Consider the following 23013-nt stretch of genomic DNA (forward strand, 5'->3'; position numbering starts at 1 on the left):
TTGCTAACAATGGGATTTTTTACCTCTATTACTAACAATACTTTTCCCCAACATAGGTAGGTTGTAGTTTACTAGAAGCTAGTTAAATTATTAAAGCCTTACTGCAAGTTATCCTCGTTGGAGTGTGTGTCACGGTGCTACGGTGGGTAAACTATGAATTTATAGACAAAGGTTGTGAACAAAGGCATTCAAGTCGATAGGGTGGCGAAGGATAAAAGTTAAAGCAGGAAAAGTGTGTCGACTGTATTGAGCACGTGAGCTAGCGCTAGCCGCGGTGCATTTCTTTGTGCAAACACGCGTAATCGTGTAAATGAATGGGCATAACGCACTGTAGGGGTTTCCCAGACTACACATAAACATTCGACCGGCGGTGCGCGTACTGTTTTCTCGTGGTGGCAGTGACCAGCGGACCGGTACAGGTGTCACCAGTGCTCACCGCAGCGCCAGTACCGCGCCGACTTGCTGCTTATATGAACGTGTCAGCGGCGCGTAGTTTTTTTTTTAAAGTCGCGCTATTAAATTTTTGTGTCTTTTTCAAACAAAGTGATGAAAGGGCAAAGTAAGCGATTCGTTAATAATAAAGGGAACGCTTACGATATGGGTGCGGAGAAAAAAGACGCGGGTTCCAATATAGGATTTTTTGATTTGGTGAGTATTTTTTTTTTTTTATATAGATTGTGAACATGTTAAAAAAAAAAAAAAAAAAAAAAAAAAAAAAAAAAAAAAAAAAATGTTTAAACAAACCTGAACAAGAGACTTGGATAGAGTATTTGCACTCTTAAAGATTTAACATAATGTAATCATTTAACAAAAAAAAAAAAAAAAAAAAAAAAAAAAAAAAAAAAAAAAAAATATGTGAATAGGTGTAATAATATTCTATAATATTACTACACCTATTCACATTTTTTTATATATTTATTTTTTTATATCTATATATAGATACATAATACAGTTTTGGCCACCCCACTCGTCACCCGAGCAGCTAATAAAATAGGCGTATTTCCTTTAAACCAAGGTCCCGTTCGATCTGATAAAACAACCCTTAGCGTTTGTTTCTCAACCTCGCTTTCGAGAAATGGCCGCGCGGCCGGGGCCGCGACGGGGCTCACACACAGCTTATAGGAATTATTACATGTCCACTATAAATTGAATAAAATTCAATAATGTTATTTTAATTCAATATTATTTTAAGTATAACATTAAACAATGATAATACAAATATTTCATCACAAAAAAAAAAAAAAAAAAAAAAAAAAAAACATTGAAGCCAACGCTTTATCCAACCACTACTGTTCGGTCAAAGACTATTACTAGTCGGTTGAAATAATACAAACGCCCCATTTTCATTTTTTTTTTCTTGTTATTATAAAAAAAAAAAAAATAAAATATTTGTCGGCATCATATGCATGTATGTTGGTATCGCCCGTGTCCGCGGATTTAATGTGTATATAATGAAATCATCTCAGCAAACTTTATTCAAATGTTTCTACACAAGACTTTTCGTAATGCTTTAAAATATTAGTCAGAACAGTTGTATCTCTCTTTGGTCTCGTTTGTTGATCTAATTACACAAGTCCATCTGATTCATTATTGTTATTTATACGTATTTGCTGGAAGAAATCTCTTATTAGAGATAAGCTCGCCTTTGTACATTATGTTTATAATGAATTGTAATTACCAGTATGTTTTGTGTACAATAAAGAATAAAGAATATTAGATAAGCAGTAGAATGTTAAAGAGTAATCCATGTTTAATAAGAATATTACTTGCGCTGCCTTTTGTAGTGAGTGTACATCGAGTCCTCTGTCCAAGTATACCCTGCGAGTGTGGTTATTGAAAAAAAAAAAAAAAAAAAAAAAAAATTTTGTATGTTCACATCTTGTCCGTGATGCAATATAGATAGAAAAAGTTATAAATATGTAGTTATTCTAATCAAGGCATAAATTTGATTAAATTCCGAGAATTTGTAAATAAATAAATATATGAATTTAGAAATAAGACTCAGTTTCGAGTCCGAGACGAGTCAGTTTAAGAAGCAATTTATATTAGATTGATTCGTGTCAGTCTTAGAGAAACAAAATGTCAAACAAATATTTGTTGTCTGATTGTCTAAATGGCCTGAGTATCCAGCAATATGATTATGTGATATGAGGATATTGCATGCATATCTATTACACGTATCTCCAACTAGGATAGGTAGAAACAATAGAACGCCAAATGATTTGATTCAAACAAAATGTCTTTCACTTGCTCCACGTTCGTCGATCTCTTCATACACGCTCGCCAGTTACGTTTGAACAATATACTTCACTAAATAGCACAGTGTTCACCACATCCACAATAGGATATGAACAAAATCAACGTTACGTACCTAGAGCGAAACAAAAAATATGTTCGTCACTGTAGTTTTTGTATTACCTCGCGTACAAACAAATACCGCATGTTATAGTATGTGTTGAGCCGAGTGTGCTCTCGGCGGCGGCGTGCCGCATAGTCCCGCCATAGAATGGCCTAGCTCTTCCTTTCTCTTGGGTATCGTAGGAAGCTACTAAGGGATGGACGGCAGCGTCCCTCTTAAAATACTCGTATCATCAAAGCCTAACTTGCCAACCCGCCTGCCAAGCGTGGCAACTACTGTCAAACCCCCCCCCCCCCCCCATATATGAGAGCTACGTTCAGCAGTGGACAGTTAACGGCTGGTATGATTTTTGTTGGATTGATTTAGTAGCTGTTCGTAATAACTGTTTACTACAGTCGTATACTACACACGAGTACGTTTACAAACACATACTAATGCCACCGCCTAATTGTAACATCACCACCACCGTCGTTGGTTCATAGCATGGAATGAGAGTGAGATATAATACCCAAGAGACTACAGCATAGAATTCTTTAGAAGGGGGATAACGAGGTTTCTTCAGGGTCGGCAATGCGCGCGTAATAAACACTCTTGGTATTGCAGGTGTTCATAGGCTACGATAACCACTTACTATCAGGTGGGTCGTATGCTTGTTTTCCACCTCAGTAGTATTAATAAAAAAGAAACATTGAAGGCTATCTCTTTGGATGACGCCATTATTTGTTACTTGTACTAAATCGTCAGAATTATTTTGCTTGAGAGCCGACTTATTATGTTAAATACCAGTAATTGTAAAATATAATTATAGTTACTAGTGATTTCAGCTACAGATCGCTTTTTCCTTATAATTGAGATCGTTGCGTGATCCGCTTAAAATATACAATTATAATTATTTTTTCTTATAACTCTATAGTATTGTACTTAATTATTTACATAAATCAATGAGCCGTGACAAAAGGAAAGGCTCTTCGTCCACCAACCCGTACTGCCATCCGTCACGTAGTGTCAGTAAATGTAGCACACAATTTGTCAAACACCGAATGAAATGTCATAATAAAAGGAACATGTCGCATCAAATTCAACTCTATGCATTTTGTAACGAATGTAGGTTTTTATACCACTGAGGTGGCAAACAAGCGTACGGTTCACCTGATGGCAAGTGGTTACCGTAGCCTATGAACACCTGCAATACCTGAGGTATTACGCGTGCGTTGCTGACCATGAAGAAACCTCTTTACCCTCCTTTTGAAGAACCCCATGCTGTAGTCTCTTGGGAAAACCTCGGCAGGGAGCTCATTCCATAACGTGAGTGTTCGTGGGAGGTAACATCTCTGAAACCTCGCTGTACGCGATAAGTATATTGATTTAAAACAACTTTTCATTTAATTTCAAATAAGGTTTTAGAGTTTAATTACAGCTCTCGTTTTCTGTCAACCTGTAACTATTACCCGTTATAGTATATAGTGCGGACAGGGCGCCCGCCGCCCGGGGTCCGGGGCTCAAGTTGAGAAACTGCGACAATATAATGTATACATACCTATAATGAATACATTTTATTCAACGGCGATGCCGAGGCTGATTATGTACTCGTATGTAGTTAAATTGCTTCGCGGATTGAATCTATACTACATACCTATATTTTTATTTCAAGTTTGACCTTTTTCGTACACAAAAAGCGTACTATCAAGTAGCACGCGATGACGCCACATTTCAACGTATAGGAACAAAATTTACCTAAAATAGTAGTTTTGTAATAATTACATGTTATCTTTAAAATCATGATATGAAAGTTTGCGAGGAATGTATTTCACTCGTTCGCGCTTTAACGGATGAACAGATTTGGTCAATAGAAAAGCTACTGCCAAACGTTTTAGCACAATACAGAAAAATAATGTGCAATATTATCGCTAAAAGAAATCTGTTCTAGGTAGTCTTCGGATGTATATTTTCGTATAAATATATATACATAAATAGTTACTTAGAACAAAATAGAAATATTTTTTTGTATAAATACTTCTGTACTATCTAACTACGATTTCCTCCTACTGCGCTATGATTATTGCCATATATGCAATATTCATTTTCTTCTGAATAAATAAAAAAAATAAATGAATGCACGCCATGGTAACCAGCAATTAAGCCAACACAACAAATACCTGAACTATTTGCTTGAGATAAAAACTGGGATGCCATGTTGGTTGCTCTAATAAATAAAATAAATCTATCTCGAATAATATATCCTATCTCCAAAAACTCGCAAGAAACTTTGCAGCTACCCTTTTGAAATCACGGTTAAAGTAAGTACTTTAATAGGCAATTAGAAAAATAGTAAAGATTCTTTCAGATATACATAAATAAATAAACACGTTTTTTATTCAAGTAGCCTAAATTATTAGCATTTTTGAATATTTGAATAAATAATTTTTATATGAAGCTGTCTCCCAGTTTGGAATGAATCAGCTGAGAAGAACTGGCAAGAAACACAACTGTTGCTTTTGTCAGATAAAAATTAAGTTTACAACAAAAATGTGATTTGGATAAAATGGTTATCACAAACTTCGTATTGATAGAAAGAAAATAATAAATTACTACTATAAACGAGTATGATACATGTAGCATTATATTATGTATGATATTAGCGAACGCATGACTTGACAACGGCTCGAACCATTTATTTTTTAAAGTTTTTTCTATATATAAACTCTTTGGTTTTTAAGGGTGGAAAATCTTAATTAAATGACTGAAACTCCTTTCTTAGATAATAATTCGTGTTATGGTTCTGGGAATATTTCGACAAAGGAATATGTATGTATATTATTGTAGATATATTTGCAAAAATATCTCGATCGATAAGCGAACACGACATCCAAGGACCTCCACTGTACTGGTAGTCGAGTCACCGCTGCGAACTGCGAGCCGGCTGACTACTGCTAGAATACAAAGGCATCAGATCGATATCGAAACAATGTTCGTTCTATTTTTATTCTATTAATAAGGCGATACATGGTGGAAATATAATTCATCTATTTGCAATAAGTCGTAAAGGCATGCTAATTTATCTATTCTTAGACTTAATCAATATTGTCCGACAGGCTCGCGCTCGAGTCACAGCCGCTTATTATTAAGGATCACAAAATAATCCTAAAACTAATCGAGTTTTTTTTCTAATTACACGTAAGTTAAACCGGTAGTTATCAAATTAAAATATTGTCCGTGTTTTTCTTGATAGAAAGTGGTAACCAACATCACAATATTATCTATGGAAGATTTTTTTTTAAGTTAAAGGACGGAGACGGACTGCCTTCCCTCTGATCGATCCCTTTAAGAACTAGGATGAAGACAGATGTAAGGATGTTAAATATCGCACAATAATTAGTCAGTGGAAACATAGTCGTGTGAAAGTTTTAACCAAGTGACAGAATTTTGCATGACTCTTGCTGCGTAGACAGGAATGCATAACCAGTTAGGTACCATTCCAAATACCACCACCGTTCTCATTATAAACTATGATTAAAGATGGTGTTTCAAAAAAAAAAAGACTTCAATCGTGGCAAAATCAAATATTATATGCAATATAAAAAAAAAAGTCCAAAATTTAATGTAGAGCCAACACGGGAATATGTTAGGTACATATTCTATTCATTTGTTTAAAAAAAAATCATCAACATTGTTTCAAAAATCATGAAGATATAGCATATCATACACATCAATTACAACCGAATTAAGAACCTGCTTTTTGTGAAGCCGGTTGATAACATGACTAATTGAAATCTGCCACTGCCGGTGTTTTTACGGCGGCGCGCTCGTGTCGCCCGCCGTGTGTCCGTATGCATGTCGACAATCAACTAAACGGTCTTTGTGTTGGGAACCTTGCTTTCACTCGCTGCTGTAAATAACACTCCAATTCTATGTTGTATTTCTAATAATGCTACTATTTTTGTCATTTTATTTTATTAGATACCTATTATTTACAAATCTATTTTTTTTAATCGATATCTGAATTGTTTTCCTTATTGCTAGACATTTTGAATTTTTTTCAATATATGAAATTGAAATGATAAGGGTACAATGGCGCTATATTAGTATGCATTACATAGAGAGTGCAAGCAGTCAAACGAGCGTGGTCGCGTGTCCGGCGACCGCCCGGCCGCCACCACAGCCCCAGCCTTGAACTTGGCCGCGCTGTGCTGCCGCTTGACCGACACCACCGCAGGCGCGCGCACCGCACAGGTCACATATCAACAATAAGAAACATTTATTAAGCACAATTTAAATACAATATTATAAATTATTAAACGCACGCCGTCAACACAGCGTTATTTTAAGCAGGAAAGTAACAAAGCAGGCAAAATTGTCGATTATCGATGCAAAGAGTTCAGAATTTCATTTAGGTTACAGTTTTATTAGGCACCTACGCGTTTCATTGTATTATAAATATTAGGTATATTTTTGTTGTACATACTAGTTCGCGTCATTGTATCTCTACGACCTTAATAAAAAAAAATACATTTTCCGTTTCATTACTAATTGTACTATTATCCAAATACAAGTAGACTCTCTCTCATAATAGTATCAGTGCCTATGGTTTACTTTGTTCACTGTATGTGTGATTCGAGAAGCACCTTTTATAAAAACGGGTAAAACGGAACCTGTTCATAAACCTTGTTCCATCGACATTATAATATAATAGCGATCCGCCCCGACTTCGCACGGGTGCAGTTTAGAAACAACGTGTGGAGTGATTAATAATATTACTATTGCATCCGTCTAAATAGCTTTCAAAACTGCACATAATTTGTATATAAATTTATACAAACTATAATTTGTATAAACTATTGTTGAAAACCGCATTAATATCCCTAGCATAGTTTAAAAGATCAAAGCGTACAGAAGGCGGGAAACGGTGATCGCGCCTGCGCTAGCGGTATACTCTGACGGGGCTCCAGTGAGAGACGTTCAGTGAGGATGAAAACAGTCCTACAGGTTATTTCTACTATTGTGTAAGTATAACAAGAATTAATTACAATGCTTTCTAGGGGGAACCGTGTGGAGGTCGGCCTGACAGGGTATATTGCTAGCAATGGAAGATTACCATCCCCATTAATAATAATCCTTGTCCTCAAAAAGATAGACGTGCGATGAGAGAAAATATACTTTTGGCTGAACAAACGCTCCGGAATGCAAACTATTCGCTCGTTCATTTGCGTCGAAGTTACGCGCCGGCTACCAAACCAGTTCCGCGCATTGCTGTGAATCGGTTGCTGTTTGATGACCGATGTCGTCCTAACGAATTCCTGCGGCTGTGTTCGAGTCGCACTCGCTTTACCTACATACAAATTTATCACAACCAAACAACAACAACAACCAAACGTCTGGAATAAGGATAAGACAAGAGAAACATTGTCACAGTGTCTCCTTATATGAAAGACGTTAATCATGCCACTGTAGTGCAAGTATTACTGAGCCTCTATGATTTTACATAGCAAACGTACAGCAATGGTTAATAAATTAATTTTCAAAGTAAAAGTAAATAAGTTCATCCTCTTCGACGTCACCGTCGAAGTCGTCACTACCCAAATATTCCATCAGCTTAAATTGAGGTCGGTCGCGAAACCCTTCAAAAGTAAAAAAAAAAAAAAAAGTTTTATTTAACTTAAACCTCTTTATGTTTACACTACTACTATACGACTCAAAACAAAACAAAAAAAAAAAGAAATTAAAAAGGACTTATTAAAAATGAGAACCTTATCCGTCTGTCTCGTCACGATGCTGATGACGCATAATCTGCTGTACACATCAGGATCTGTGCTTATTTTTTATTTTATTTCAATTTTAGCTTATATACGAGTACATCGATGCTACGGCTGCCTCCTGACTACTACGAGTACAATTACTGATTTTTATTACTTTTCGTGAATAATAAATGTGAAATCGGTGTTAACATTCGCGGCGTGCTCGCTCCGCCACCGCCGCCGCCGCCGTACACACCGGCTGCCGGCCACCGGACACTCGTTCACTCTACACGTGCAGAATTAAACTGGTTCTATCATTTTAAACTATAATTAACTAAAACGAACAGAACCGCCAGCTTCTACAGCTAAGGGATTTTCTCAATAAGTAAAGACGAGGATAAATTCCTCGTAAACGTGCGGAAGCTGTGTCTTGTTGTGGGGTCAACTAAATGTTAGTAACAGGCGTGCGTAGGGTGATTAATAACCGTAACACCGCGCTGCAGGATCTCACTCTTGTCCTCACCATATTCAATCATTCAATTCATCAATTTATATCGATAGGAACGCAAATTGTACGCAATTACAAGATGATGTTTCTAATTGTATCTGCCCGCGTGAATTGGGATACAAAATATATTGATGTGACGATTTTACATTAAAATCCTTTCAATCTGTTTAGCGTAATTAAATATTGTCACACTGTCATGATGTCCCAGGACATTACTACAAACTTTCATTTTTATATTAAGTAGGTACCTAATTTGTAACCAGGAAAAAGATTATTAAGACATCTTAATAACTTTAAAGTCATATTATATGTTTAAGTACTGCCCCGCTCATATTTTTCTTTTTTGTAAACACTTATGAATTATCTGCAACGACAGAGATCTCCTGCATGGACTACCACCAGCATTGGTCCTGCCTGCATCTCTTGAATGCATCGACTCTACAACACATCATGTGTTTTTGTAGTTTTTGATTATCCGAACTGTTGCCGATCCAATGCCACGAATAAGAATGTAATCATTCTTCTCTTCATACAAACAAAAAGTTAAAACAATATCTCATTGATGGCCAGCTTTCTTCCGATTAAACGCTTAATCATTACATCAAGCGAAGAACTCTTCATATACGCTGAACATAAGCCTCCCCCTTAGCGTGTTTTACCAGTAGTTACCACGCTTGGCAGACGAGTTGGTAACCGCAGTTAGGCTTTGGAAATGTTTTAAGAGCGACGCTGCTGCCCATCCCTCGCCCTCCCTTAGTCGATTCTTACGACACCCACGGATAAAGAAAGTATGGCCTATTCTATGCGGGGGCCACACGGCAGGTATTCAGGATTAATACTGTAAAATTTTATACATTTCTTCTGTCTCATTTCCTCATTACTGAGGGTCGTGACCACATGACGTCTGTACATTGCTCTCCAAGCCCTGCAGGTGCATATTTATACGTTTCAGTATATTTAACTTAATACCCACGTATGTACTACTGTAATGTAGTGAAACCGTAGCAAATTCTAGTAATGCCGATAGGTGTATTAAAATTCTAATTGATTAGTCACTTTAATAAATTATGGTCGAACGAATGCATTGGAAACAGTATTATAGTAAAACACAAACACAATTTATATTTTATATGCATCGCGGCTCTTATATTTGTATATGTATATGCGATGTACTATGGGGCCGCCTGTCCCCCATTGGGGTATACAGAAATAATAGACCGCTAGATGTTCTCCTGCAGCTTCTCCACACTACCTATTCATGTTAGGTCTAAATAACACCTGTTTATTTTTTATTTATTTTTTATCCTTCTTAGGTAGGTATATAATTCGTTGAAGCATATATCAATATTACTGTAGAGCAAACATTAAATTCAGCCTCGCTTTCAAAAATTTGGTACATCTAAAGGCTACTGACGTTATAACTCTTCCTTTCGGTTTCATAGAATCTGTTAAAAATCACCGCGACCAACGCGCTGCCAAATAGCATTTAAGCAAACAGCAAACCGGCTTGTCATTCTAAAATAGCACTAATAACTGAGGTGACACGAGTGATAATATAAATTCAAGACAATAAAGTAATCGCAAAGTAATAATAAAAAACTATATAATGTAGTTTATTTATTTATTCATGTAGAGTTCGTGGAACGTGTGACGTAGGCGGTGACGAGTTGACCTCTGTGAATTATTGACTTCCGCAGCGCGCGGGAGGAGGGGGCGCGTGCCACTGCTGGAATTCCCGTACTCCAGAACAGTTTGACTCACTCAGTATAATACATTTTACCTACACTTACTCTGACGCGGTATGTGCTCTATACATACTGGTTACTCATATAGGTGTACCTACCCGTTATATGTCAGCTTGTTTGCCATTCTAAGTTGCATAAAAAAAAATTATTATGATTTCAACACCAATTTTGTGGTTTCGAAACGGAAATCCTCATAAAGTGGTCCATCTTTTGTATTTTTTATCATTTTAAAACACAATATTAAAAAAATCTACTAATTTAATAATTATTTTAGAATTGAGTATTAAGAACCGCAATATGCTAGGAGAACGAGAAATATGCCCTAGTACGAGTACTTCCATCAATAGAAGGACGCACAGTACAGCACAACACGGCACAGACTTTAGAAGTAAATAAGATTAATTAAATAAATTTTTATTTGCTCAAAACCTAGTAAGTGTACGGGTGTTCTATTTCTTTATATATTTTATTATTCGCTAAATAAGGTTATCCATCTACGTACCATGCAAACTGCAAGTTGAATCATGTACAATAATGAAAGTAAACAATACAAATACAGTACAGTACAGTAAAAAAAGACATAATTATGAAGAGACATTACTTTACGTCAGCTTACAACATCTCGAGCATCTAACAACAACTTTTGCCTGTGCTTAGGAAGCCTGCACTGCACATGTGATAATAGAACCTGTTCGCATTTGGCCAGTATTTAATTTGTTCAAATCACGAACGGTTGGAATGAGTCTCACATTTTATTTGTATATACATATAGACATTAGGAATGTATAAAAATATGTATTTATTCTTTCGACAGAATTAAATATGTATGCAGACGAACGTGTGAGGGTAATCTCGACCAGTCAACCGTTACGCTAAAAAAATGTCAAAGACACACATATATAAATACATTTGATTAGTGAAATCAATTAGTGAATGAGATGAAATTATATTAAATTTAATTATAATTGCATGAACATAGATAAATAGATGGTTGATTACAAAGTAATTTCATACGTAATTAAAGTACCTTTTATATTCAGTGTTCATATATTATAAACCAACTGAAAGTCATTGTAAATGAACTCGCTCAAGTGGAGGCACTCTGCTATCATGTCATTGCTGTATCAATATTGACTCGCATAGATATACATACCTACATACATTGAACCTTGTGCATATATATAGTTTGGTTTATTTTTAAATCTATTTATAATCAATAGTTGAGTGAAGTCGCTTTTGTTCTGATAGCTACTCGTACAGTTTAATTGTCGTTATGTACGATAATGTAAAAATATTATTAATCTATAAATACTAATAACACAATTTTTTTTAATTATTTTATACACATTACGAGTATAAAGGCAATTTCAATTTTAAATTGTTTAATTTTAATAAGTCAATACGAGCATTTTAAATTTTAGAACACAAAAGGATATAGCTTAATTTAAATAGGCTTGTTCGCTCAGTAGAGAATTTTATATCAGATGATCAGAAATCTATGTAGATAATAATTTTGTATTACTGTTACGTTCTACCGCCGGACTCATGACAAACTGCGGCGGCCCTACCATTTTTCCCGCAGCATCGATTTAACATTCCTCCGGGGTACACGGCCTCCATGTTCCACATCCGAGATACAATAACGTGTGAAATGTAGGAACAGTTTTACAAAGAAGGTTTCCATACCAATCTGTACATACTCGTGTAGTGAGGTGTGAAGGGCATGACAGTAAGTTTAATATTTAATAAAACTGGTACGAGTAGATACCTATTGCGTTATATTCTGTTACGTCCACAGGATGGTTACCACTTTGCATTTCATGGATCATCAACTTGTTTGCCATTTCGGATATAAAAAAGGTACTAAACCTATGACAGTAGTACCTATAATGTTCGGTGTAAACTATTCATTCGTGTCTATAGATGACTATTGCCACCGAAAGACATTTGCCTACTCATTATATTATGGCAGCTTGTTTTAATTTCTTCAATAGTATCTAATGATAATAGTGTTCCTAATCTGATCATTATCTGAGACTGAAACTCTATAAAAACATTTATTCCTAGAAGCATGAGTTAAAACGAATTAGTGTCTCGAGCACGCGACCGACTATCTCTGAACGTACAAACAGAACGAGTAGTTACCTAGTCGAATATAGCTAAACAAGGCCCTCGGCGTTCCAATAAAGTGCAGACCTACTTACCAAACTACATCAGTTGTGTAGGTTTATTCGCGTATCGATATGCATTTATTTGCATGAATATCAGAGATATATAGGCAAACGTGTACTTAAGACGTTCTTACAAAGACGTTCTGCTTTGGCCACACAAGCTCGTCTCGTCCTGTAGTTTACCATAAATGAAGCTTTGAATTCCATTGCAAGACACGAATCTCCTCGTTTCCTCAAATGATAGATTTGCCGAACGCCTACCCGCGATTATTCTGTTCTATACCCTGCCTATACCTGTATGAACTGCAGCAGCCCGCCTAAAAATGTCTCAAAAGACTGCACGCTGATTGGCCGCTGCTCTTTCGTTTTGTAAATTGAGATTTCGTACTTATTAAGGGAGTCGTGTAATTTTATTAAAAAAAATGGTTGATTTATACGATTGATTGACATAGAAAGTCATAAAAAAAACCCGCGTTTTTATCTGCTGTGGCGTGCATTTGTAGGTTACAAGCTAATTTACATTTGCGTTTTTTTGCAATACTATAAACAATTGGAGTGCAAGATTAGAAGCTGTTCGGAGACAATGGGAAAGAAATGCAAACACCTGGGCGTGACAGGAAGATGCCTGCTAACTTCGTACTTGACATCGCCTATCAACAGCCTAGTTGGCGTTATAATTGGTGTCGTGCTCTGCAAGAATCCGGCCGAGACCTTCCGGCGAGGTGAATCCATTGTCTTCAATTCCAGCTATTTTGTTTATTGCTTAAAGGAAGATTACCGATAGAGGTCGCAACATAATTAGCTCGGGAATATGGACTGAATTTATGTCTGTGCCTTACTATGAATGGCTAAAACACGAATAAACATAAACCATGCAACATAAAGATCAAGATCTGTGTACAAAAGCTTAGTTAGATAAAACATTCTTAATTACAGTATAATAATTACGTAGGTATCCGTATATCATCAATATGATGTAGACAGGCCGTTCATTTGAGTGATATGACACGAGCCATACAAGGAAGTCGGTAATAGTGGCTAGTTATTAGTAATATGTACATGGTAATGGCGGCAATATTACCATAAAGTGATTGAATACTCGTAATATGATCCCCGTAACACGTGTACTGCGCCGTGTACCTACACTGCATATGATACGCACTCGATATCATATTAAATTTATTATGAGTTATCCTTAACTCCGCTAGTTTTCATCGTCATCTTAACAATCTTTTAACACCCCAATGTCACTACGGTACCTAAATAGCTTACTGTAAAAGGAGACGAATTCTAACAAGTCAAAGGAAACCCTTTTTTTTCGTGGGGAAATGCCTCATGCAGACCCATAAGCCCCGGGGGAGGCTTACAGGTACTGCCGGACTCCTACCGGCTAAAACCACCACGGCATCCCTCGCCGCGCCATAGTGTTGGGGACCCGGGTTCCCTTTCGAAATCCACCGAGCCCCAACGGCGTTGGCCCGCACCAGCTTGCGGACCCCGACTCACATAGTCAGAGGAGACCTAGTTTAAGTCAGGCAAAGAGCACAAATAGTCATATAATAGTCATGTATCTTAAGTAAAGCTATACAAACTCTAATCAAATTTGTCAAATCATCAAAAATCATTTTAATCAACGAACCAATATACACATCTGCGTAAAATCAAATGACAATGAAAAGTTATAGTAAATTTCGGCTAATGTTTAACCCTAAAAATCTCATTAAATCATGCATTAATCAATCAATGAGCTAACGTTGAGTCAGGGCAACCATTTCTAACCACACAAAAAAGGCCTTATTCTTATATCTAAACTGCAGAATATATATTTGCACTTGGCCTAAACATTGTTTTCGAAACCACAATATTACTGTTTATAGTGATTTGTCACTTTGTCACCCACAAAAAGTACCACAATGACAGGAATACCCAGAGTGACGTAGATGCCGTCAGCAAAACAAGCTTTATGAATGTAATAATAGCTGTCCAATAAATAAATATGCCCATGTGGGCCGGCGAGCGTGACCACTACGCGCACACGAGTGACGTCGCAATATTCACAAGTCCAACACATTTTAGTCAACAATAAGCGTTGAATAAAGCTGCTGCAAACGAAAGTCCTTTGTCATTATAAATTACGTATTTGTACAACTATCATTACTCAAAATTTTTTAAAGTCGAAATAAAATTTTTTCTACTGTTAGAATTTGGTTTCGCTATACAATTAGGTATCTAGCACAACCAAAAATATTTACAATGCTGTATATTATACAATACGACTTTACCTAGACTTTCATATTAAAGAATCAATTGTAATGAAATGTAATTTATATTCATGTAACTGAAATAAAAATATTTTATTTTTTCCTTGATTTTCATAAAAATTAATAAACTGCTAAAACTAAAAATAGACTACTTGTAATTGGCGTACCAAGATAAAACATATTATACTAGATTTTAAGTTAGACCTTCAGGAATATAATTGTAAGAACTGCATCCAAATTGGTGCAGTAGTTTCCGCATGATGCTGGAATAAATATATAGACAGACAGACAAAATTTCTAAACATTATCGTGTTATCTTCTATTGGTCTTATTAAGAGCCCTCATAATATTTTTTCTTAAATATTTCCCATGCACAGATGTCGTCGAGTTCCTATTTTATTATATTAGTAAGATATTTAACAGGGGAGACTTTGTACAAAAGTCGTTTGCTTGGGCACCTCTGCCTCATTCGTATTTCTACCGTAAAGCAGTTGTGTTTGAATGGCTGTGTTTCAGTTTGAATGGTGGTAGCATATAGCAGTAAATTTACAGGGTACAGAGGAATAACACCTGAATCCTCAAGAATGGCAACGCATGGTAGGTACTTGTACTGTAGATAATTTTCTAGATCCCAACCCAATTGGCTAATTACTGCAATATCACTATCGTATCGGTGTGCGGAGGTCACATCACGCGACCTCCAAGGACCTAGTAGGTAGCACAGGCAAAACAAGGAAACTAGAGTTCAAACTGGCGTCACATTCTATAGCTAGTTAGATAGTTACGAGTACTTATTACACAAATATCTTACGAAATCCAATAAGCAATCTTCCTCGAGTCTCGCTTCCTGTAAAAGCAACCAATGCATTGTCTTTTAGAGTACTACAGCAGGTACAATGGCCGAGACTAACATCGGGTCGCGGTCAAATTGTGAACATCACCAATCGATACTCAATTGACGAGGTAGTCACTTAACATATACCAAAAATAAATGCAATCGACCTAAAACTCTTGGAGTTAGTGTAAAAGGAACAAAAGGATATTAGACGAATCGACAAACATAACCTATTTTGAGTTTGTTTTACGAGTCGGAAAGAGATTTTGTACTGTAACGCCCTGACGCCTGCCACCAACTGCGCCTGCACGCATTGAACTGTTTCGATTTGAAGGACGATATAATTGGCAGTGAAATTACAGGGTTTGGACTTACGGAGGCATATCACCCTAGTTACTACTTCATGATGCCGTTTGTACCTCGGTAGTATTTTCCTTTAAGTAGACCATCAGCTTGTTCGCTATATCAAGTTACACGACATTTGTGTTGTGACGAAAAAATATAAACGTATATGTATGATAATAAATTATTTAAAGTAAAGTATTTGTAAAGCACAACTGTACTGAGAGCTAAACTAAACAAGCTTTGTTTTTGACTTGCGTATGTGTAATGATAAAAATAGAATAGTAACCCAGCGTGCGCTATCGAGGTACCAGTGAGTTGCGATAAGTGAGGTGAATCATAACGAATACAGCAGAAATTGACTACGACGGTTTCCAGAGAGGGCCGTATGGAGGTAGACCTGATAGGGTATATAGCCAGCAAAGGGGTCCCTATTACTAACTACCCTTCCCCTCACGTACGCTATGCTAGATCAGTTTATCTTAGCTTTAAGCGTGACTCACGCTTCAAACTTGTGCATCAGTTGATGAGTGGAGGCTGTGCAACCGGCGGCCGGGGACGAGCGGTCGCGCCGAGGCGCGGACCGGTCCGCGACCGGTATTTTGTGGCAGCCAACGTACGCCGTGTGATTCAACGATTTTTGCGAGATTATATGGGAGACCGGTTTGAAGTTCATGTCGCGCCTGTAGTTCTCGCGTGCTCGCATACTCGCGCCTACACCTCGGCCTGTTGTTATGTCGCAGTGCCGAATTTGTGACTATTTATGTAAATACAACAGTAATTTCCTATGATACTCACGTAGTTAATAAATGTAGATACTCTTAATTGAAACAAATATTATATTCCGCATATTTATGACACTTATCAATCAGCGCTGGGTTTTCCTCGCCGTCGTGTTTGAAGGCATTTTGCAATTTCATTATTTGAATAAATGAAAATTCTGTTGTTTAGTTATTGCTTAGCATGTACTTAATTTGCAGTACTTACGTAGGTAATTGCTGCTTTTTCTACGTTTAATTTTGTACCGATTTTGATTATTATTTTTGTAATCCATATGCTATAGTCCCGTATTCTTCCCGTACTTGTTTTGTCACCACTCACGACTGACGTTGATATTTGTTGGAACAAAATTTCAAATTATGTGTGCTATATTAATAGTACTAGGCGATTAAATACATACATACACATGAATACAATGGTGATACTATTTAAAATAATAATAATAATGAATGATGCTAGGATTCGTACCATGGCCACTTGATACATGTAGTATACCTAAAAAGGAATATAAAAGTACCATAAAGTGGCAGGAACGTACTGCTGTTTTGTTGTATACGCGTGCGTATACGCACACACAGAACGAGGATACTATGTTAGTGTTGGGTAGGTACAATTTATTGCTGTTTTTACTGTTACTTTTTACTATTTTATTTGTAAATTAAGGAATTGACGCCAAATTTGTTTTTATTATATTTATTGAAATAAAAGAAAATCAAGTTCCGCATTGAACAAGCACGAAATACGTCCATGAAGTTAAGTGGTCTACTTTGCAATAGCGACCCGTGTTTGCTTAGTGCACTGCTATGTTTTTCTCATTTTCCTGTACGGCGTTAAAGCGTGGACTCTAACGGAAACGACGGTTTTGGCACACCTTGAGGGATTACAGGAGAATGTTAAAGATATCATGGAGGGGCAGGGTGCGTAACGAGACTGTTCGGCAAAGAATAGACAAAAAGGTAGAAATATTAAACGTGATAAAACACCATATGTTGGCTGCACCTGGGGATAACAGATTTATTTATTTATTTATTTATTTATTTATAAAAGACACACCAACAATATGCTCACAATAATTAAGCAGACAATGTACAATATTATTAGTAATTAAAAGAGAAAAACTACTATTACAAAATGCTTAAATCTAAGTTTGAACAAAAAAATCTTACTCCTCACTACCAAGCTTAAGGCCATATGAACATATCAATTAAAGGCGTATACAGCTCTCACAGATAAGCGTCAATGTATACTAACTAACAATTATACAACTAGAAAAGACCTAACTACCAATCCATATTATTAATAAGCCTAGTATACTGCACTAAAGAATTACCAAAGATGTCGATATCATGGTCAACGTTTACGGCTTTATTATACGATGATAACATTCTGTTGAGGGGAGAATTGGATCCTAAGTTAGTACGACAAGCGTATGTTGAAAATGTGTTAACTATTTTAGCAGTTCTAATATTGAAATTACGTGGTACTATAAAGCGTATATCCTTAACAACGTCAGGTATCAAAATAAGGCCATTTAAAATCTTGAACAACATTATAAGATCTATAATCTTTCTACGCTGACTCAGTGACTTCATCCCGAAGAATTCCAGACGATCAGTATAAGATGCAGTTATTGGACATAATTTATCTTTGTAAGCCAAGTAACGTGTGAAACTTCTTTGCACTCTCTCAATACGATCGATATGACATTGATATTGGGGATTCCATATCAGAGAAGCATATTCAAGTGTACTTCGGACGTATGCGTTATAGAGTATTTTTAATGGCCTAACACCTCTAAATTCTTTACAAGTTCGTTTAAGAAATCCGAGCATTTTATTGGCTTTCTTAACTATATTATCAATATGTCCATTAAGTGATAGTTTTGAATCCAGTATCACTCCCAAGTCTCTTACATTAGCCACCTCCTCAATGCACTCATTCAATAATTTATATTTTGTGGGTATTATATTAACATTTCGAGTAAATTTTATATGGTAACATTTAGAAAAATTTAGAACCATCCTATTAGCATCACACCACTCTTGTACCGATTGAAGGTCTTGTTGTAAAAGATCAGAGTCCTCTGACACTGATATGGACTTATATAATTTAAGATCATCGGCGAAAAGGGAGAATTTACTATATTTTATAACCTCGACGATGTCATTTACAAATACCAGGAACAAAATCGGACCTAAATGTGATCCTTGGGGTACTCCTGATACGGATTTGTAAGGAAGAGATAACATCACCTGTAGCGAGAAATACTTATTTTATAGCAGTGTTGTTCTGTGATAACGTGGTGCGCTCGCAAACGGATTGATCTCAAACGCACGAGGAAGATTCGTAGTGTAGTACGAGTGTATGGTATATCAAGTGAAAGCCTCTGAGAGCAGCTAGGAGCGCCGATACTACGGAGAGAGCGGTCAGCGATCCAAATGCACAAATTAAATACACATAACACATTTTAGCACATCTACTGTAGTATATTTGTTCACAATATAATCGAGTTCTCGGTAGCGGTTCTAATCTCGCGATTTCGAATAAGTATGAGGTGGCAAGTTCAGTCGGAAAAATAGGTGCTTCACGACCCGTTCGGGATGCCAAAATTCAAATCCTCGCCTAGCGTTCTCAATCATTCAAATTAAGTAACTTTTTTTTTTCAATGTAATTACTGACATGTCTTTAATGAATTTATTATAATGTCGGTTGCCGTTGTCATAACTACTGTTTGGTATTTATTACCCATCATTCCATACCATATCAATCGTTAATTGTCCACTGCTGAACATAGGCCTCCCTCTATTGGTTTATCATCTACCTTTAGTAAAAATTCCACACTTATCACCATTCCCAATAGTAGCTCTTCATCTTCTCGTCCATTGTGTTTTGATATTTTCTCATGCCAATTGCTTTGACAGGGGGTGAAAACAATAAAACAAATAAATCGATTCGCATATTTTTCCTTGAATTTATATAGTACCTAAGTAGCTACTAGTGTCAATAGAACATTCTAGCGCCATTGCTCCCGCCCCCCTCCGCCCCCCGCGCCTCGGCCAGGAGGTAGTCTATACCAATTCCTTCACATGACTGTCACAAATACGTACAATAACGAAATTACTTGTGTAATTGTGTCGCATTACAAAAACTCGGAACGGAAGTGCCTAAATTGCTCATTGTGTTGACAAGATCCGAGATTGATATGGACAGCCAGTGGAACATTTAGATTTCGTCCTTTCGTGTCACGTGGTCTTGGCTGCAGACCTTCATGAGTGCCCACCTACAAACATAATGCAACGATTTCGGTCGTTCAGAACACAACTACCTACCTTTACCTTAGGTTTTAGAAATAAATAAAGCGCCAACATATATAATTCCTACATTTTAAAAATATTTTGATATCTGTTTTCACAGTCAGTATAGGGTTTCCTCCTTCATCGGTTCATTTATAATGTTGTTCCGATTACAATCAGGTTATTTTCATGGAACAAAATATTAATTATTATTTAATGTGATTATTTGTATAAATATAATTAGTTACAATGAAATATCAGTACGTAATAAGATGGTAAGTACAACAACAAACACTAAAAACAAAAAACAAAAAAAATCTGTATTTTATATTTTTTGTTTTTATTTTGAAATGACACTCAAACGGATGGCAAATGGTGACCGTAATGTTACCACGTAAGTACCCGCTACCTAGGTATTTAATTTAAAAAAGGCTTATATTAATTTTGGTAAGATTTGTTAGTATTGTATGTGCGTAATGTTATGTACACCGATACCCCGGTACAGAACCTTCGAGGCGAGAGTTCGACTCGGAGTTGGCCAATTTGTTTAATTTTACGTACGTACATAAATAATGTGACACGTTTTCCTTACTAACTGGTCACTTCGTATTGACAAACAGGTTACACGTGGATCTTGAATAAAACAACAAAAACAAACCAGCACCGTGGAAATCTTCTATCCATAACAAGCCATTGACGTCCCATTGTCAGAGGAATTTGTCATGTGCTATGGCTGTTAACGTAACATATTCACATTTTGCAGAGCACATTGTAACCCGAGGGAGCAGGGGCTACACTCTCACCGGCACTCGAATTAATTTGATTTGTTATTGATGTTTTCCATCACCGGAAAGAAAGAAACAAGTTTCAAAGTAAAGAAATTGAGAGATGCGTATAAAGGTACTTAGTAGAGAGACCTCAGGTACTCGATTCTCCCTGCCAACTTCGTAAGTGTACTGTCGTGAAGATTGATGGATTATAAGAGATACATTTATTAGAGAAATTAAATCGAGTATATCATCTGGCGATCAGTGGGCGCGCTAACCGTTTTCCTTGTTTATAAAGCTTATCGATATATTAATATACGCTCTGTAATAACATAAGTAGAGTTTAAATAATTATTAACTTTGTTTTAAGGAAAATCGCAGCGTTTAATACGAGTATTACATATATAATCTAACAGGAATTTCACAAGTTGGGATTTTGATACGTATGCATATTTTTATGTAAACATTTAGACACATTCGTACACAGGTTTATTCATAGCTATATAAGGTGGATCGTAGATAGTATCTAATTTATTATATTTTTCTATATGATCATGTCTTACTCGTATATGTATAAAGCGTTTTAAGCTCTTCTGAAAGTTTCTAAGCTATTTTTAATATATCGATTGATGATTTTTTGGGAAGAGCTGTTCATTTCATAAATGCTGTTAGAAAGTTTGTCGACTAGCGACTCCATAATTGCAGCCATATACAACGATCTCCGCTTAATAGAGCATCATCTCATATGTGAAGCGGACAGTCATTAAGACAATCTATGGCGGAAGTCTATGTAAAGCAAATGACAAATAATATTATAGTATAAAGATAGTCATCCCCACTGCCTGTGAAGAAATGGAAAAATATTTTAATGTTACGAGGGAAATTACAGACAGGAGGAAAATCCGACGGCGGCAGCTACGAATGGTATCAAATAACTAGGCCGTTATGCAAATTTCCCTCGTGCAACTGCATAGCTACGAGTGGGCACCGAAACTTTCCGTCAACGACAAGAATCAGCTCGGGCGATGCGGGCGCGACACTCACCGGGGTTTACTCGGCAGTTTCCTTCCTTGTACATAAATCAAGCACGTCATGTGAATTAGTCAAATATGATTTTAAAGAAACTTGCAATAAATTAATGTTTTCCCCGTATGAAATGCTAACAGTACCGACAGTTTGTTATTTTCAATTTTTAACCAATTATCTCAATATTGCGATGTCTTTTCAAATGTTTATTTACTTTTATTTATTTATTTAATTAATTCTTTATTGTACATACCAGTTATTTATAAGAATATGACAGAGGTAATCAAATGTACAAAGGCGAGCTTATCTCTAATAGAGTTTGCTTCCAGCAACACCCAAAGTGGAAAGGAGCATCAATGTCAGCTTGTTGTTATTTTTCATAATATTAACAAATATTTCGGAATTATTATATAAACGAAGCTTCATAGCGTCTCTGGTAGTAGGTGGTTGTTCAGTTTGGTAGCGCAGGTGTCACTGGACTCCAAACTTAGTTACGAGTATTTCGCGTTACGCTATGATATGAAACTTCAACCCAATACAAATTGCCTGCACGTGTAAATGACTAATTAAACACATATTTACTATCAAATCCATACAAAAAATTATACAAAATATTTTTTTATATAAAAAGAATAACATGGTGATCCGACACGTTCTTACAGTTTTTTACAATCTTAAACGAACAGACGAGGAAGAACTCCCAGACACACAACAAAAGGAAACAATCTCGTAATATAATTTAATATTGTAAATACATTGAATAATTAAAATTGGCCTCGGTCTGCGCAGAAGTAATCGATGTGCAAATCTGTGTATTGTATGGAAATATATTAAAGCCCAGTTCACACGCGCGACATTGGAGACGGCCATTGTGTGCTTGGGAGCTGTCGCACCGACTAGGTATTGTCCTCCAACAAGGATTAACGACTCGGCGACCTGCCGAGACACTGCTCTTGACCTCTGCCTCCATATCCGGATATGCCAATCACTTCAGCAGCCTCAACAAACTGCACGTTGATTAAGTACCAAGACGGCGGCGATGTCCTTGTCGCGGGTCCGACAACGTTGAATCTTGCTGTTCTCTTATAAGCTCTAATGCGAGGACGAAACCCTAGTATGTAAAGTTTCGGACACTGAAAAGTAGCGCATAATAAGTTGAGAACGACTACTAAAGTATATTGTTTATATAATGTG

The 23013-nt window shown here is 36.5% G+C and overlaps 1 protein-coding gene across 1 annotated transcript in view; it reads left to right on the forward strand.

The window, feature by feature from the left end:
- The first annotated feature begins 355 nt into the window (after window positions 1–355).
- LOC113514407 (multidrug resistance protein homolog 49-like) overlaps window positions 356–23013 on the forward strand; it is a 37509-nt gene continuing 14851 nt past the window's right edge. Inside the window, exon 1 of the mRNA XM_026898491.3 lies at window positions 356–648. Coding sequence (XP_026754292.2) covers window positions 547–648 — 102 coding nt within the window. The 5' untranslated portion in view covers window positions 356–546. The remainder of the gene's footprint in view (window positions 649–23013) is intronic.

The sequence above is a fragment of the Galleria mellonella genome, unplaced genomic scaffold (assembly GCF_026898425.1).
Source record: "Galleria mellonella isolate WM207_F2 unplaced genomic scaffold, CSIRO_AGI_GalMel_v1 utg1650, whole genome shotgun sequence".
NCBI lineage: Eukaryota > Metazoa > Arthropoda > Insecta > Lepidoptera > Pyralidae > Galleria > Galleria mellonella.